The 12,284-nt window shown below is 49.0% G+C and overlaps 1 protein-coding gene across 2 annotated transcripts in view; it reads right to left on the reverse strand.

Annotated features, from left to right (window-relative positions):
- LOC119958718 (neuropilin-2-like) overlaps window positions 1-12,284 on the reverse strand; it is a 141,606-nt gene that overhangs the window by 22,021 nt on the left and 107,301 nt on the right. Inside the window, exon 16 of one of the 2 annotated variants that reach the window (XM_038787298.1) lies at window positions 10,677-12,087. The exons of the other annotated variant lie outside the window; for it this stretch is intronic. Coding sequence (XP_038643226.1) covers window positions 11,807-12,087 — 281 coding nt within the window. The 3' untranslated portion in view covers window positions 10,677-11,806. Of the gene's footprint in view, window positions 1-10,676; window positions 12,088-12,284 lie in introns of those variants that run through there. 2 annotated transcript variants of the gene reach the window in all.

The raw sequence follows: 12,284 nt of genomic DNA on the forward strand, positions 1-12,284 counted from the left end.
CGCCAAATTAAGCACTCTCACCTGCAGGCCACTCTTGTCCTTATCCAAGACTACCCAAAATCTTATGGAATTATGGTCGCCAAGCCCAAAATGCTCTCCCACTGAAACATCAATCACCTGGCCTTGCTCATTTCCCAATACCAATTCTAGTATGGTCCTCTCCCTGGTTGGATTGTCAACATCCGGTATCAAAAAGCCCTCCTGGACACACCTAACAAACTGCTCTCCATCCGAGCCCCTGGCTATAAGGGACTCCCAGTCAATATGGGGGAAGTTAGTCACCCATCACAACTATCCTGCTTTTTTCACACCTTTTCAGTATGTGACTACACAACTGCTCCTCTGTCTCACTGTTAACGCACATCTCTGACTGCAAATCAAAATAACAAAAAAATATAATTTTGAAATGACCCCTTAAGGAAAAGGGATAACAAAAATGCGGTCAAAGATTCATGAGAGAGCCATGTGCCTGTCACTCAAAGTTGCCCTCCAGGGTTGGGGTGAGTTCCTAAGCTGGTGTTTTGATCAAGGCTCAAAAACATCTTGACAATAGGTAATATCACTGTGAAGTGTGTGTGTGTGGAGGGGGGGGGGGGGGGGGGGGGGGGGGGGGGGGGGGGGGGGGGGGGGGGGGGGGGTGTTTGTGAGGAGAAGAAATAAAGAAGCAAAGGTGCCTCACTCCCCCTGCTCCAAGTATAACTTGCCTCCACCCGCCACCACTCCCCCCACCTTCACCCCATCCTCGAACCAGTTGTGGGTACGGTTGTCAACTCTCAGGGAATGCCCTGGAGTCTGCAGGGATTAAAAATGAATCTTCAAGATAAGGGTGTAGAAAAACAAAATTATTCAGGGCATTAAAAAAAAGAACCTTTTGAAAGGTTTTGCTTAAATTTTGGAGTTGTGAGCAAAAAGCAAACACTGTTTGACTGTCTTGGAGGCCATTTGATGGATCATCCAGCATTAGTTCCAACCAGAGTTGGCAATGTTGGGATGCTGCATTAAGAACAAAGTGTAATTCCAACAGAGAGGTTTGATGCACAGTTGCTGGACATGTAAGATATTAAAATACACACAAAAAAGTTGCGAACTGTGAACTCAGCAACACCTCGCCTCACAGTGGAAGATGGTAATCATGCCATCTACAGGAAACATGGATCAGCATATTATAGAGAAGGCACTCACTCTCTCCATACATAAAAGTCTGCTCATTAGAGAGTCGTTCATTACTCTTGATGCAACTCATCACGGTAGTTGTCTTCATTCGTTCTTTACAGCAGGCACCAAATAACTGAAACCTCTACTTTAATATCTGAATTAACTGACCTCTTGTGAAGACTGAGAGGTAATAGGATTTTAAAGGAATAAAGTAATGTAGACTATGGCAAACTGGGTCACCTTTTCTGGATCAGTTGAAACAGAGGAAACAGACACCATTTAAAGGGAGAAACATTCAAAACTACCCTGTGGGAATTTCAGTGAGTGGTCAGTCTGTAAGAATCAAGTTTCTAAGGAGACTGTATAAGCAGTTTGAGTTGATTCATTTAAATGCAAATAACATAGATTCATTTCTGAAAATATTTTGAGATGCAGTATATGAATAATTTGAGATGTGACATGTGGTTTATGTGTAGCAGGCATGGGAGGAACAAGTGACTCGAGGTCCATGCTTCATATAGGGGTTTCCCTTGAAATTATGGGCAAATTGATAGAGACTGATTGCTCTACTTGGTTAAGATCTCCGTTGTTAAAGTAATAAGAGATTAGAAGGACGGAAAAGAAAAATGAGGAGGACCGTGTCTTGGAATATATTGTTGGGAATATACTTACTGCTGTTTAAACTTTTTGTTTGGATGCTTCAAGCCTTCACAACTGCTAATCAGAGGCAATCCAGGATTAGTCCCATCCTACCCATCTCCAGTGACTGTCAGAATCATGAGTGCAGCTCACAGCTCCTGCAATACTATCACTGGAGTACTGTGATGTCACTGGACTGTTGTGATATCATTGGAGGTTTGTGATATAATTGGAGCCAAGTAATGTCACTGAAAGGTGTGATATCACCAGAATCGTATTATGTCACTGGAGGGATGTGATGTCATTGGAGTGTTGTGATGGTACTGGAATGCTGTGATGCCATTTGGGGTGTTCTGATTTCATTGGGGTGCTGTGATGCAATTGAAGTTCTGTGATGTCATTGGGATGCTGCAATGTCATTGGATGTCAGTGGAATGTTGTGATATCATTAGGATGCCTTGATGTCATGGTGGCACCCCAGGTGGCACAACCGTGAGGGTTGTGATGTCACTGGCAGGCTGTGATGTAATTGGGGTGCTCTGAAGTCCGAAGGCGGATTAGTGAAACACGCCATGCCTAGACACAGGGCCCTGACCAACGCATGGCGGGGTGGGGGGGGGGGGGGGGCGGTGTTCAAGCTGGCCCGTGTGGGGGCCAATCAATGATTCATCACTCTATATTTGCTGACGGACTCAATAAATACAAATGAACCTATCAACAGTCAATGCAGAGTGGCATGAGACTCTGATTGGTCGAGTCTTCTGAAACAGGGAGAACTGGTCCGAACAGTGAAGCTCGTGTGGGTGAGGAAGGAGAGGTGACTAGGTGAGGAGGGAGAGAGGCAGAGGCAGAGATTCTCCGTCGGCTGGATCCTCTGCCCCACCAGCAGCGCATCCATGCCCGTGCGATTCCGAAGTTGTGGGGTGGCCTACAATGGGAAACCCCATTGGCCAGCTGCGGGAACGGAGTATCCCGCTGTCTGTGGGGGTGCGCCGCACTCAAAAATGGGTCTCGCGCGATGGAGAATCCCGCATCCTCTGTTTTACTTTTGTGAAGAAAGGGCTTCTTGACCCAGGGTTGGGGGCAGGCCTGCCAGCAACAGTGAGGCGAGGCATGAGGCACCAGGGCCAGGTGAAATCACGAGATGGCAAGCCAGGCAGTTAGAGTCAGCAGTGGTCGAGAAACAAGGGGAGCAGGTAAGAGTTGATCGGCCCCCAGGGCTGAGGAAGGTTGCCCAGCCAGCAACAGAGAGATGAGGCGCAAGGCACTAGTTGAATGCCATAAGCCAAGGTGAACCAGCTGGTCAGTAGCCAACTATTGGTGAAGGAAGTAGGCAAGGGCAACTCGACCCAGCCATGGCTGAGGACAGGCCAAACAGCAACAGCATGAGGCGATGACGAATAATGCCTTGAAGATTTTAAGCGAGTGAGTTTAGTGAGATTTCGAGAATGGGAGATTTTGAGTGGTGGGGGAGACTGTGAGGGGAGGGGGCGGGGGGGGGGGGAAAGTGGGAACGTGTGGGGGTTCAAAGGGAGTAGTGTGTGTGTGGTGGAGGGGTTGGCCATGGTTGCAGACTTGCAAGGAGGGGGGAGTGTATTTAGAAATAGCACCCTGGTAAGCATTTATTTTGAGTTCAGGAGTGATGAATTGACAATAGGAACATAGGAATTGGGAGCAGAAGTGGGCAATTCAGCCCTTCGGGCCTGCTCCGCCATTCAATCAGATCATGGCTGATCCCTTCCTGGTCTCAAAACTACCTCCCCACCTGTTGCCCATATCCCTTTAACCTGTTTTTAAAATCAAAAATATACCCATCTCTTTCTTGAAAACATTTAATGACTCAGATTCCACTGCACCATGGGCAGCGAGTTCCACAAATTTGCCATCCTCTACGAGAAGTAGTTCCTCCTCATCTCAGTTCTAAATCTACCGCCTCTCAACCTATATCTGTGACCTCTCATTCTAGATTTCCCCACAAGGGGGAACATTTGGCCTACGTTTACTTTATCAATCCCATTTAGTATTGTATACACCTCGATCAGATCCCCTCTCAACCTTCTAAACTCAAGCAAGTATAAGTCCAAACTGTTTAATCTCTCCTCATACGTCAAGCCTTTCATTCCCGGAATCAATCTGGTGAACCTCCTCTGAACTGCCTCCGATTCCACCACATCCTTCCTCAAGTAAGGAGATCAAAGCTGGGCATAGTACTCTAGAAACGGCTTGCCAAACACATTTTCATGAAGACAGTTGCCTCTCTCAGAACTAAGAAACAGAAGTAGCTAAAGCATTGTGTTAACACAACATAGCCAACAGCTGTCACCGAGTTGCATTTATATAGAGCCTTTCACAACTTCAGGATGCCTCAAAGTGCTTTACAGTCAATTAAATACTTTTGGAAGTGGGTCACTATGGTAATCTAGGGAAACGCTGCTTTCAGTTTGCATACTGCAAGGTCCCACAAACAGCAATGTGATAATGACCAGATAATCTATATTTTAGTGAGGTTGATTGAAGGATAAACATGGGCCAGGACATTGGGAGGACTTCCCTGGAATGGACTTTTTCTTACATCCATCAGAGAGGGAAGCAAAGGGGGGGGGGGGGGGGGGGGGGGGGGGGGGGGGGGGGGGGGGAGGGGGGGGGGGGGGGAGGGGGGGGGGTAGAGTAGAGTAGGAGGGAAAATATGGCGGGTAGTACCGGTGGGAGGGGAGCGGGCTTGTGTAATATGTTACGATTGAAGTATCGAAAGTACGTGGATGTTTGCACATTTTTGCCTTTTTTGCTTTCTTTCTAATGATGTCTGTAACTGTTTATAAAGCCAAAAACTACCTCAATAAAATTGTTTATTAAAAAAAAGAGAGGGAAGCAAAGGTTTAATATCTCATGCGAAAAACAGCACCTCTCACAGTGCGGTACTCTTTTAGTACTGCACTGGAGCATCTGCCAGGATTTTGCACTGTCTGTCATGGAACTGGATCTCACAGCCTTCTTACTCATAGAGGCATGATTGCTACCCACAGAGGCATGGTTGACACTGAGGTTTAGATCAAATTTACAGAATATCTCCCTTTCCTAATGCTGACGATTACGTGACAATTGCAGAATGAGTTTAAGCGCTGGGTATATGAATAAATGTGACATTTGGATTAAGACTGCTTCAGAAAGCATGTCTCAGAGTGAAAGATCATCCACTTACTGAGAGTGATGATTGATTGCTGGGCAGAATCATTAACAGCCTTTTGTCACTGGATGGCGATGTCATGCTGCTCGCTGCAGACTCAAATTACATGGGAAAAGAGGAGCTGTGAGCGTTTTAAATTCTTTTCTTCTCCTCTTTTCCCCGGAGTATGTGATTACCATTAGCACGGAGCAAACTCCTCTCCTGGCTAATCACCGGCAAAATCCGGTTACAATCAAAATCTTTCCAAAGGCCTCTTCGTGTTGACATCAATTTCCAGTCAGAAGTGGCAATCAGCGTGACATCATCACCTGGTGACAAAAAGGGTGCTAAACAAAAGTCACTGCGGCAGCTCTGAGCACGAAACAGCTGCTTTGAGAAGGGATTTTATGTCGGTGTTTCCGTCCATGTGTGTTTGTGTGCGCGTGCATGTCTTTGTCTAAGTGTCTATATGTGCACGTCTTTGTGTGTGTGTCACTGTGGGCGTCTTTCCACTCATCAGGGTGAGAAATGCCATTGACGGGAAATTGAAACACTTTCTGATTTCAGGCACAGAGTCTCAGCATCAAGTGCACCTGATTCAGAAACATGAAGCATTTCTGAATTAGAGTCACTGTTGCAATATTGACCAAACATGGCAGCAAATTTGTGTACAGCTCGATCCCTCAAACAGCAATGTGTTAATGACCAGATAGTATGTTTTTTGTAATGTTAATTGAGGGATAAATATTAGCCAGGGTTCCTGGAGATAGCTTCTTCAAAACAGAGCCACGGGATTTTTTTTGGATGCAGTTAATGGGGCTGAGAAGGCCTCTAATTAATATCTCATCAGAAAGACAGCACCTGCATCTGGGCAGCACTCCTCGGTACTCTACTAGAGTGTCAGCCAGGACTTTTTTTGCGATCGAGCTACTGGAGTGATACTTGAACCCACAATCTCTGGCTCAGCACGAGACCAACTGAGGTGAGGAAGACACTCTAAAGGTTAAGACGTCCCTGCTCCAGCAAAAACCTATCTCCCTGAGGAACAGAGGAACGGGCTGAGGCCATTAAACCCCTGCAGCCCATTCCTTTTTCTAAAAATATTTTTATTCTCTTCCTTTTTCACATTTTATCCCAAATTTAACAATAAACAACAATCAGGAACAAATGCAATGTAGATCCCCATATCAATAACAACGACCCATCCTCCCACCAAACACCAGGCATTAGCCCACATGTTAACATAAACAAATGAAAAAAAGGAATCAGGAATCACCTATAGTCACCATTAACACATACAGTCCCCCTCCCCCCAACCCTCCCAACCCCCAATCCCCCTAACGTTCGATGTAATCCAATTCTCGAAAGTGCATAATGAATAACGCCCACGAATTGTAGAACCCTTCCATCCTTCCCCTCAGTTCAAATTTGACCTTCTCAAGAGTCAAGAATTCCAGCCGGTCCCCCCACCATGCCAGGGCACAGGGTATAGAGGTTGATCTCCACCCTAACAGGGCGATCAATGAGGCGAAGGCTACAACATCTGCCTCTGCGCCCGTTTCCAACCCCGGCTGGTCCAACTCCCCGAATATGGCCTCCCGAGGGCCCGGGTCCAATTTCACATGCACCACTTTAGAGATTACCCTAAAAACCTCCTTCCAGTAATCCTCCAGCTTTGGACAGGACCAAAACATATGAACGTGATTTGTGGGGCCCCTCCCGCAAACTTCACACACATCTTTACCCCCTCAAAGAACCGGCTCATCCTCGCCCTTGTAAGGTGCGTTCTATATACCGCCTTCAGCTGTATATTTCCCCCTGCTCCAGCCTATACTCCACTCCCAGCTCCTTCAATCCTGCAAACCGACACCCAAGAAACAAATCTTTTAGTATCCAAATTCCTTTCTCCTCCCATCTCCGAAAATGTCCATCCCACTTCCCTGGCTCAAACCTATGGTTTCCCCGAATCAGCATTCCCCTTGACCCTGCCCCCAAACCAAAGTGCTGGCGAAACTGCCTCCAAATTCTCAATGAAGCTATTATTACCAGACTCCCTGAGTATCTCCCCGGGGCCATCGGGAGCGGCGCTGTTGCTAGTGCCTTCAATCCCGACCCCCTACACAAACTCTCCTCCATTCTGCCCCATTGGGAATCAACCCCTCTGACCCAGCTCTGTACCTTCTCCACATTTGCCGCCCAGTAATAATACATCAGGTTCGGAAGACCCAAACCCCCCGCCTGCCTTCCTCTCTGTAGTAGCACCTTTCTAATTCTAGCCACCTTCCCTCCCCATATGAACGAGGTAATCATCCCTTCAATCTCTCTAAAAAATGCCTTTAGCAGGAAAATCGGCAGGCATTGGAAAATAAACAGGAATCACGGTAACGCGTTCATTTTAACCCCCTGTATCCGACCTGCCAGTGACAGAGGGAGACCATCCCACCGTGCCAGATCAGCTTTCACCCTCCCTACCAAACTAGAAGTGTTGTACCTACAGAGCCGAGCCCCCCCCCCCCCCCCCCCCCCCCCCCCCCCCGCCAATCGCGAGCAACTTGCACCCCCAGGTATCTAATGTGAGTCCCTACCCTACGGAATAGCCGCCCCCCCACCCCTGCCCCCACCCCCGGCCTAGACATCATTAAATATTCACTCTTGTCTAGATTTAATTTGTACCCTGAAGCAGCTCCAGTATTCCCCCTAGTGATACACTTGGTTCCGACGCGTATGACAACAAGTCATCGGCATATAAGGACACCCTATGCTCTATCCCCGCCCCCCCCCCCCCCCCCCCGCACTATTGCTTTCCATACCCCCGAACTTCTTAACACGATGGTCAATGGCTCAATCGCGAGTGCAAACAGCAGGGGGGACATAGGACTACACTGCCTAGTCCCACGATGGAGAGAAAAGTATGGCGCAATTCTCCCAAAGGGAGACAAACAGCCGACGCTGGAGTGAAACCCGGAGTGTTTCACTCCGGCGTCGGAGGCCACTCCTCGCCCCCTATTGTCCCCCCCCCCCCCAGGGAGCTAGGAGCGGCGGCGCGTGAATTTCGCGCGCCGGGCCTTGACGCTAGCATCAAAGCGTCGCGCCCGGAATGACGCGCATGTGTGGTTGCTGTCTTCCCCTCTGCTGCCCCGCAAGACATGGCTGCTTGATCTTACGGGGCGGCGGAGGGAAAAGAGTGCGTCTTTTAGAGACGCTGGCCTGATGATCGGTGGGCACCGATCGCGGGCCAGACACCTCCTGAGCACGCCCGTGGTGCTCGATCCTCCCTCTGCCCCCCACAGGCCCCGCATGCACCTGTCGCGCGATGTTCACGCCGGCAGCGACCAGGGCCGGGATTCTCCGACCCCACGCAGGGTCGGAGAATCGGCGGGAAGCGGCGTTATTTCCGCTCCCGCAGGTTTTTGAATTCTGCCGCCGGTCAAAAACCGGCGTTGTGCAAATCCCGTCGGCAGCCTGTGAAAACAGCTGGCGCCGGCGGGATTTCATTTTTTAAAAAAATTACCTAAATCTCCGGCCCGGATGGGCCGAAGTCCCGCCGCTGGGAGGCCTTCTCCCGCCGCCGAGGTTTAAACCACCTCTGGAACGGCGGGCTCAGCGGCGCGAGCGGGCCCCCGGGGGGGCGGGGGGGGCGAACGGACCCGGGGGGGTGCCCCCACGGAGGCCTGGCCCGCGATCGGGGCCCCCCGCTCACTCTGCGGGGCAGTGCCGTGGGGGCACTCTTTCTCCTTCCGCGCCGCCACAGCCTCCTCCATGGCAGACGCGGAGGAGAACTCCGCATCGCGCATGCGCCGGCAGTGACGTCAGCGGCAGCTGGCCGCTGACGTCACTGCCGGCGCATGCGCCGACCCCCGAAAGCCTTTCGGCCAGCCCCGCTTCCGACGGCGCCGGGTGTTTGCGCCAGTCTACCGGTGCAAACTGCTCCGGCGCGGGGCTGGCCCCCAAAGGTGGGGAGAATTCCCCACCTTTGGGGAGGCGCGACCCCTGAGTGGTTGGCGCCACTCCCCTACGCCAGCACCCTCCGTCACGCCGGGTAGGGGAGAATGCCGCCCCAGGTGTGATTGGCGCCGGTGTGAACCGGTCGGGTTCGGCAGGCCGCTTGGCCCATCCGGGCCGGAGAATCGCCGGTAACCGTTAGAAACGGCGAGCGGCGATTCTCCGAGCAGCCTGTCGCAAAACGCGACACGCCATTTGGGGGGGGGGGTGGGAGAATCGCGTGGGGGTGCCAGGGCGGCATGGCGTGATTCTCCCAGCCCTCCCGTGATTCTCCCACCCGGCATGGGGGTTGGAGAATCGCGCCCGTATTCTGAGTTGATGTTATTTGTGCAGACACTTGCCCTCGGCTCCTTATATAGTAGCTTTACCCAGTTTACAAATCTTCGTCCAATCCCAAACCGCTCCAGAACTGCCATCAAGTACCCCCATTCTATCCGGTCAAACACTTTCTCAGCGTCCAATTCCACAACCACCTCTGTTTCCTTCCCCTCCGCTGGTACCTTACCACATTCAATACCTTTCTAATGTTCGAAAAGACCTGCCTCCCTCTCACAAACCCCGTCTGATCTTCACCTATCAACTTCGGGAGGCATTCCTCTTGCCTACCTGCCAGTACCTTCACCAATATCTTTGCGTCCACGTTTAAAAATGATAAGGGCCTATATGACCCACACTCCGTCGGATCCTTATCTTTCTTAAGTGATAGGGAAATTGATGCCAGCCCCAAAGTTTGTGGTAACACCCCCTTCCCTATTGCCTCCTCAAACATCCCCACCATCAACAGTACCAGCTTGTCTTTGAATTTTTTTATAATATTCCACCGGAAACCCATCTGCCCTGCTACCTCCCCGACTGCTTCCTCCCAATCGCATCTTTTAGCTCCTGCTCCATTATCGCCCCTTCTAATTTATCCCTGTCCCCCTCCCGTAACCTCGGGTCCCCCCCACTATCAGTTCGTGTGTGTCCAAGTCGGGGATGGCCCCACTCCAGCAGCCCATTCCATCACTCAATTCATCATGGCCGCTCTGTGCCTTCACCTGATTTACTCACCTTCCTCCCATAGCCCAATAAAAATCTATCAACCTGGCTTATGGCAGGTACTACACCATGAAACAAGGAGGTGAAATAATTTCATCTACCTTCATCGGATCCTGCTCTCTATTAATGTTTGTTTGTAGAGATTACATTTTTACCTGATATATAATTTGGCTGAGCCCCCTCTGAGAACTTTAGTGAAGGAAATAAATGAGAGATTGCATGATGGAGCAAGGCTCCAATGGATGAATGGGCTTTTCTCCTTTTATGCCTTTACGCATGCATTTTTCAGTCTGATGAAGGCACACTGCAGGTGGTTGAAGGCGATGCACCTTTTTTCAGCATCACATGTAAAAAAATAACATCGAAACATGTCATCTGCCCTATTTTAAGAATGTTCTAGAAGGCAGAGATACTTGCGGCAGGTGTGTTCATTCGGCTTCTCAATTAGTGCGCAATTTAGCTTGATTTGCCTTTCAAAGGTGTAATTTTCGGAACAATAAAGAGTGAGATAGACCTATTTTCGAAAATGAAAAAAGCTCTTTCATGTTCACGGCAATTACACATGAATTACTGTCCCTTACAACAGTGTCATGTTTACTATACTCTCCAAGGGTGAGCAACAAATGAAAATGTCCCTATCAACCAGGAGCCAGGTGTTTTGAATTTAAGCCTAATTTCATTTTTTTCTTTACCAGTAAAGGTTTAAACTTTTAAGGAAATTTTTTTAAGGAAAAATCAGTCCCTAACTTTATTTTTAGCATGTTGTCTTACTAAAGTGCGTTATGTCAGTTACTTGAAGATCCATTTCAAAACTGACAACAGCAGGTTAGTACAATGACCAATTTGTCCCGACAGGATCTGGATCTCAAATTCCGCAAGTCAATTTAATAACTGAAGTACAGTTCCTTTGAACAGGGGAAACCTTCAGCAAGAGAGAGGCATTTAACCACCTTGCCCCGTGCTCTGTGAATTATCTCAATGCGTTGAGTAGAACAAATTGCTCGGAAGTCCCGGGGACAATTGGTTTGCCGGCCACAGCAAGGTTCCATAAACAGCAATGACCTGTTAACTGGCTATCTGTTATGTTGAATGTGGGAGGCACATTGGGCAGGAGACCAAGGACCACAGTGAGGTGCTTTTGCCCTTTCAGGTCAAAAGAACCACCGTTGTAAAGCCAAAGCCGGTCGTTCATGAAGGCTGGGGAAAAATTAAGACAGATTGAGAGAACAAACCAAGACAAACATGGAAGCCAGCATGTACTGCCTAGAAATATTTCGCATTAAAGCAACGATTTTGCCTGTTCATTGTCAAATGAAATTTCAGTCTGCCCTCAGAGGAGTTCCCTCATGGGGAACCGTGACACACTTCCTTGCATTTTGTTTAAAAAATATTTTTCTTTGTACGTGTGCCGTAGATTATGACTGTCAATTTCTTTTCCACTGAATTACGTAAAATATAAAAAAAGTCTTCACGAGCCATTGCTTCTCGGAGAAACACAGAAGGACCCCCCATTCTTGGCTGATCTTCCAGTTTGCCCCATACAGTACCTTGAGGAGATCTCGCACAACCAATTTTCTCGGAAGAAAAGGGGGGGGGGGAGGGAAAATTAAAGATAAAACGATGCGTGAGATCGTCGCTCTTTTCTTTTCTATTTATAATCCACAGGTGCGATGTCGAGTAGAGAAAATAGAAAAAGCAGGCGTTCCCATGGCGATTGTAGTGGAGAGTGCAAGTAGAGCCAGCGATATGATTAACGTTTCCCGTTTTGTTTTGCTTTTTAAAAAAAAGAATTCCTAGCCGTGTGTCCTCTCAGTTTGAGGTGTAATCTTCCTTTCCAATTTTTATAGTGAGCCCAGGCTCCACTCCAGTGACATAGCCGTTGGGAAACTGGACGTTTTTGAAATTGACCGAGTGAAGGCTCTTCTTGGCTGCAAATCCGTAGCGTTGGCGATACAGCACCATGCCCAGAGAGATACAGAGCAGCACTATCAGAGCACCTCCTCCAGCCATTATGTAATACCAGTAATTGGGGATGGGCTGCGCTGACACAGACTCCACTGTGGGTTCGCTCCCCGCAGGGCGTCCCCCTGCTGAAGAGACACAAAATAGCGCTGGGACTAATCTCATTGATCGACAAGAGCATGCTAAGCGCGCACGGTGTATCATGGGAGCACGCTTTCACCCTCAAGTGGATCCCTGTACTACCGGCGGGTTTTGCAGTGGAACTGTAAGGAGAGGTGTCAGGTAGAGATTTGGAAGTAAGTGTTCCAGCTAATTTGCGGTAATC

This window comes from Scyliorhinus canicula, chromosome 2 (assembly GCF_902713615.1).
Source record: "Scyliorhinus canicula chromosome 2, sScyCan1.1, whole genome shotgun sequence".
Lineage (NCBI taxonomy): Eukaryota > Metazoa > Chordata > Chondrichthyes > Carcharhiniformes > Scyliorhinidae > Scyliorhinus > Scyliorhinus canicula.